At 46.9% G+C, this 6,693-nt stretch overlaps 1 protein-coding gene across 1 annotated transcript in view; it reads right to left on the bottom strand.

The window, feature by feature from the left end:
- Positions 1 to 249: 249 nt before the first annotated feature.
- The window catches only part of RAC1 (Rac family small GTPase 1), a 28,850-nt gene continuing 22,406 nt past the window's right edge, over positions 250 to 6,693 (bottom strand). The window contains exons 4-6 of the mRNA XM_032755888.2: positions 4,283 to 4,345; positions 2,144 to 2,303; positions 250 to 1,858 (exon numbers count right to left, since the gene is read on the bottom strand). Of these exons, the coding sequence (XP_032611779.1) occupies positions 1,728 to 1,858; positions 2,144 to 2,303; positions 4,283 to 4,345 (354 nt within the window). The 3' untranslated portion in view covers positions 250 to 1,727. The remainder of the gene's footprint in view (positions 1,859 to 2,143; positions 2,304 to 4,282; positions 4,346 to 6,693) is intronic.

Below are 6,693 nucleotides of genomic sequence, written 5' to 3' on the forward strand. Positions count from 1 at the left end.
ACCCCGATGCGCACTTCTCCATCAGAGCTTCGCCATGTTTGACAGGTCCAAACATGAATGTCACCTCCACTCCTGCCGTATTGTTTGGGCTCACCCAGTTCTCCCCTGGAGGTGGCACTCCCTCTGTCCCTCCTGTGTGGAGATACGCATTGAAAATGACTGTCTCCAACAACCCAGGACTTTAAAGCAAGGCAAATAAACGCACACCAGGAACTTGTTCAGTCTGAAAAACACCAGTATTACCAGTCGTATGATTCAAGGATTTATTAAGTCATACATGCAAAACATAATGCTAATTGCATTAGCAAAAGATCAATGTAAAAACACTCCACAATTCTGCAACTGTCAATTTAAAAAATTCTGTTGTAGTGGTTGAAAGGTCCCACGTTATATTCTTGCCAGTGAGTTAAGTTGTACAGAACATCGTCAGCACTAGCACAGTTTACAGAACCTCACAGACCCAAAGGAACATCATTAGGCAAAGCGACTACAGGAGGCATGTGTCCGCGTGGGCGAGGTAAAGAGGGTCAGTATTGGTCAAGTGACAGTGTCGGTAATCTGGCAAGACAGTGATGTTAAGAAGGTTCATGGTTTAAGAATTATCTAAAATATTTTAAAAACTATAAAGCTGCAACACATGATTTTTACACCTAGTTACTAGAAAACTAAGGAAAGCACTTATTAGCTTTGAATAAAGTAACATGGAAAGCACTTTTACTAATTGACAAAAAAACCTTCTAATGCATTATCAGAAAGATTTTATAATACAAGGAGGCATATTGCTCAGTAAGAAGGGGTTCTATAAGAAAAGCACTAAGTTAGCGACTAAGAGAACAACCAGTTTAAAGATGAATTAAATGCCCAATTTGGGGAGGGATGGCAGGTGAAAGAGAAAGGAAAAGCTTAAGAAAACATTTCCTGATAATACCAACCTTTCATCATCTACTGCATTTGACAGAAATTAACCTTTTAGAGTTTTTACCCGTGACACTTTTATTCCTTGTACAATGTAGTGTAAATCTCCACTTCGTATTGTGTCAAAATACTGTCTTTGTCCTTTGATCACACACACCCCACCCGGCACACCCACAGCTGAACAGAATTCTTCATTAGAGGAAATACCAGTTCTGTTCAAAATCTCCGCAAAAGCTGGTCAGAAAACTCACTATGAAATAAAAAAGACTGATCCAAAGAGCTGAGCTGTTACACTCACTCCATTACAGTACAATGTGATGTCGTGAACATGGGCTGCTAAATCACTGGTGAGTTCAGTGGCAACGCTTCATTCAGGAGGCTGTTCTGCTTTACGCATCTGAAAACTACTGAGCAAGTGTCTGCATCTCCTAACTGCAGAAGCTACAGTCTTCTCAAAGACGAAGGTCTTTACACAGTTTAGTGCTCGGTGTTCTTAGCACAACAATGCAGTGTAGTTCAGAAGGTATTTTGGCAACTCTTAATCTGAGCAAGAATGGGGGGGCTTTTGAAAAATAAGGCTTTAAGAAGGCTTGTCATTTTAGGGCTAAATTTTAATAGAATGTGAGTCTGAACTCTTACATTTAGAACAAACAAAACCTTAAAATTACTGATTGGTTCAAAAAATGGTTTTATGGAAAAATTAATCTGTAACAAAAAGTTGGCATTGAGTGCGAAGGCTCCACCATTTTTTTTTTTGAGCAAAGCGTACAAAGGTTCCAAGGGACAGGACCAAGAATGAGGGGCTCAGACATTTACAACAGCAGGCATTTTCTCTTCCTCTTCTTCACGGGAGGTGGGCAGAGGACTGCTCGGATCGCTTCGTCAAACACTGTCTTGAGGCCTCGCTGTGTGAGCGCCGAGCACTCCAGGTATTTTACAGCACCTACAGGAAACACGACCACACGGCAATGTACACCCAACCCCACTCTCTTCTGATCACACCAGTGGGAGGCAGCTCCTGGGGCCTGGGCGCCTTCTGCCGGCTCCCAGCCCTGCTTCCACTTTCCAATGCTGACATTAAGACCCAGAGGGCCTTGCCAGCTGGTTCCCCAAGAGTACACCAGGCCCTGAGTGGGAGGCACACACCCTCCTTTCCCAGACTGGACTCCAGTCTCTGTCACTACAATAAAAGAGGTACAAGGCGGAGGAAAAACGCAGGATTCCATACCAATCTCCTTAGCCATGGCTAGACCCTGCGGATAGGTGATGGGAGTCAGCTTCTTCTCCTTCAGTTTCTCGATCGTGTCTTTATCATCCCTAAGATCAAGTTTAGTTCCCACTAGGATGATGGGAGTGTTGGGACAGTGGTGCCGCACCTCAGGATACCACTAGATGTGAAGAAGGAACAGAGGTTGTTGACACGCTCCTTTACAGACGTCCTTCACCTAAATTACACCCAGCCGGCGGCACTTATGCCAGACACCTAACCTCAGGCACGGCCTCCCCACCGAGCCTTCGTGTGGTTCCCACCTTCAATCCAAGCCTTGAGCCATAAGGAACATCTCAGGTGTTCCATTAGCAAGCTAGGACTCCCGGATCATGGCTGGACAGAACCACGACCGGACAGAACGGGGTCTATAACCACAGGGGAAGAGGGGGAAGGGAAGAGAAACAAAGGGAAGGGAGTTCCTCCCAAAGCAAATAAATCACTGTTTTTGGTAAAACAAGTTCTTAGGGTCATCTGAGAAAATTCATCATCTGTTCAGAAATGAGAATAAACTACCTACCCCAAGATCTCAGGTCTGCTGCTATTATCCCCACTGAAAATGCCCCTACTAAAGGGCCTCTCTCACTTGTCATTTTCACTAAGAAGTCTGTGAAAGAGACTGGAGTAGAAAGAAATGGTCGTTATTTTTATTAGACCAATTCTGAGTGCCTCATTATTTTAATGAGACCCAGGAAACTTCTGAACCAGAACCTGAAGCTTTAAAAATCCACATATTAAGCCGGGAACAGTGGCTCACACCTAAAATCCCAGCACTTTGGGAGTCTGCGGCGGGTGGATCACTTGAGGCCAGGGGTTTGAGACCAGCCTGGCAAACATGGTGAAACCCCGTCTCTACTAAAAGTACAAAAATTAGCCAGGTGTGGCCGGGCGCGGTGGCTCACGCTTGTAATCCCAGCACTTTGGGAGGCCGAGGCGGGCGGATCACGAGGTCAGGAGATCGAGACCACAGTGAAACCCCGTCTCTACTAAAAATACAAAAAATTAGCCGGGCGTGGTGGCGGGCGCCTGTAGCCCCAGCTACTTGGAGAGGCTGAGGCAGGAGAATGGTGTGAAACCCAGGAGGTGGAGCTTGCAGTGAGCCGAGAGCGCGCCACTGCACTCCAGCCTGGGCGACAGAGCAAGACCCTGTCTCAAAAAAAAACGCCCAACTCCAAAAAAAAAAAAAAAATTAGCCAGGTGTGGTGGCGGGCGCCTGTAATCCCAGCTACTAAGGAGGCTGAGACAGGAGAATTACTTGAACTGGGGGGTGGAGGTTGCAGTGACCCAAGACTGTGCCACTGCACTCCAGCTTGGATGACAGTGCAAGATTCTGTCTCAGCCAGGCGCGGTGGCTCACGCCTGTAATCCCAGCACTTTGGGAGGCCAAGATGTGAGGATCACCTGAGGTCGGGAGTTCGGGACCAGCCTGACCGACATGGAGAAACCACATTTCTACTAAAAATACAAAATTAGCCGGGCGTGGTGGCGCATGCCTGTAATCCCAGCTACTCGGGAGGCTGAGGCATGAGAATCACTTGAATCCAGGAGGCGGAGATTGCAGTGAGCCAAGATTGCATCACTGCACTCCAGCCTGGGCAACAAGAGTGAAACTCCATCTCAAAAAAAAAAAAAAAGACTCTCTCAAAAATAAATAAAATAAACTGCTGATAAACCAGATGCAGTGGCTCACACCTATAATCCCAGCACTTTGGGAGGCTGAAGCTGAAGGATCACTTCAGCCCAGGAGTTTGAGACAAGCCAGGGTCTACAAAACCAGCTATACAAAAATTCTTTAAGATTAGCCAGGCATGGTGGTGCACATTTATGGTCCCAGCAACTCGGGAGGCTGAAGCAGGAGAACTGTTTGAGCCCAGGAGTTCAAGGCTACAGTGAGCTCTGATGTCACCACCACACTCCAGCCTAGACAACAGAGTGAGACCTCCATCTCAAAAGAAAAAAAACCCAATCATGTACCTAAGTAGCAAATTGCTAAAACCAATTTAAATAACTGAAAATTCCTAGGCTAAGTGATATTTTAAAGTATTTATTTCTGAGAGGATCATTCTTTAACTTACATACATACTTTAAATCCCCACCTACCTTTGCACGGACATTTTCAAATGATGCAGGACTCACAAGGGAAAAGCAAATTAAGAACACATCCTACAAAAAGGAAACACAGGGAAACATTTAGACAACGACCTCAGAACGAAGCATGCACTTTGCTTTCTACACGTTGCTGGGAAGGACTTATCGGACGCCGAGCGTGTCTACTAGGTACCAGGGGCGTGGTCAGACGCTTCCTGATCCACCCTTTCAGTCTGTCAGAGGGCTCCCAAACCAAACCCAGCATGTCAAGCCACCAGTTACTTATGAAAATGGGGAGCATGAAGGGAGAATGATGCTGGAAGCTCTTCAAGGATCAGGAGGATCAGACCAGACCCCCAGGAGGCTTCCTTTCCACCTAACAGAAAAAATCAAGTATAAAGGTATGATTCCAATATTTCTGTAAAATCTGGTTTAGAGTACAAACATTTTTAGATGGTCACTGGTTCCAATTAAACTGCCAGGAGCTGCCTGTCACAGCTCCCAGCACCAAGTGGGGGCTCCAATATTTGCTACTTGAGCCCTTCCCTCCACAAGGAAGGAGGACTTAGTGTGTAAGTGGCACCTTCACAGCTGACAACCACCCTCACGCTGCCCTAGAGTCAGCACAGCCAGGGCCTCAGGAGAACTCGCTCCCGGGGCAGCTGTGGCTGAAGCAGAGGCGCGAAGGGTGAGTGCAGAGGACAGAGTGGAGGGTGCTTCAGGGCACACGCCACACATCTGCATGCTTCATCCATTCTGTGTTCTGTGTCAAACCAAATTCAAATATTTACCTGTATTTAAAAATGCCCAAGAATTCTAAAATGCTAGATTTCTAAAATATTCTCCTGGAAAAAGGCAATTATGCTACTTTATGAAAGGCACACAATTCCCAGGCTACACTTTCAACCCTCCAGCTGATACCGTGTACCTGAAAGGGAAAGAAACATCCCACACAACAGCTTTTTATAACTGGCATTTGAAGAATGCTGGCGCATGCACAAGCTCGTCCGAGAATCACCGTGGCACCCAGCACACCATCTCAAGCACGGTGGGGTTAGCTCAGCAGCACCGCACAGCCGCGCCCAGACAGCCCCACCACACAGGACACCGAAGCGGAGAAAGAAGGCCCCAGCAACAAGGTTAGTCCTGCTCCAGCTCGGCTCACAGCCAGGTGGGCTTCCAGGAGTCATCTCCATATCTGCATCTCCAACCAGCCAGGAGAGGGGCCCTCTCACTCTCCCCTCCTTCACTTGGGAGGGAAAGATTGCAGTTCACAAACTGCTTTAATTCAAGCCGGTGGGTAAACTATCACACTCTAATGAAGTTTATTTCATCAAGCAAAACCCCAACTTTGAGTGAATTAAATATAAAACACTCAAGGAGCTTGAGGCTTAGTAAAAAATCCTAGGAAAACGAAGTGAAATGAGAGAACAGAGAAAGCTTGAAACTGAAGTGGACTGAAAGTTTTACATACGGCAATCGGCTTGTCTTTGCCCCGGGAGGTTATATCCTTACCGTACGTTTCTCCAACCTAGTAATGCATGAGAACTTGGTTTGAGTTTAGTACAGACTGAGGAAAACAAAAATCAACATAACCTCTTATCGATTCTTTATTAGAATTTTGTCTTAACCCTCCGGAGAGATCCAAAAGCATATAATAGATTCTAACGTATCTTCGATGACAAATGCCACTGAAACGCTCCATGCTACCTGGTCAAAAGCAGGCGTAAGTTCAACCACGGTGAAGACAGAGGTCAGGCAGATCCTGAGGGGGGGCACGTTGCCCCCCTCCCATGGCAGCACCCACCAGAATCTACAACAGCTGGCACAGCCGGAGATGTTCTGCACTGTCCCTTACCGCAAAGGCAGGAGGGAGCTACGGGCACTTTCAAGTGCTCCATCCGAGTTCTCAGACACAGCCTAGTTGAAGCCACAGCACACAGGAAAAGGACCTGTCTGTAAATGATGCCTACCAGACAAAGGGCTCTCCCAGAACATAGCCAGGCCTCAGGGCTGACGGTTTTAATGCTGCCAGAACATTCCAAGTCTCCTATGCAGAAATGTTCCTATCTTCCACCTAGTTCTGGGAGCCTGGTTTGAATGTACAGACTTGCATTATCAAAATAAACACTAAGACCTCCAATTCTGGGCCACTTTGTAGGTCTGGGGGAAGCCACCCCTTAAGGACAAGCATTTTTTTTTTGGAGACGGAGTCTTGCTCTGTTGCCCAGGCTGGAGTGCAATGGCGCGATCTCGGCTCACTGCAACCTCTGCCTCTTGGGTTCAAGTGATTCTCCTGCCTCAGCCTCCCAAGTAGCTGGGACTACAGGCACACACCACCATGCCCAGCTAATTTTTTGTATTTTTAGTAGAGACCAGGTTTCACCATGTTGGCCAGGCTGGTCTCAAACTCTTGACCTCAG

The sequence above is a fragment of the Hylobates moloch genome, unplaced genomic scaffold (assembly GCF_009828535.3).
Source record: "Hylobates moloch isolate HMO894 unplaced genomic scaffold, HMol_V3 SCAFFOLD_1, whole genome shotgun sequence".
Classification (NCBI taxonomy): domain Eukaryota; kingdom Metazoa; phylum Chordata; class Mammalia; order Primates; family Hylobatidae; genus Hylobates; species Hylobates moloch.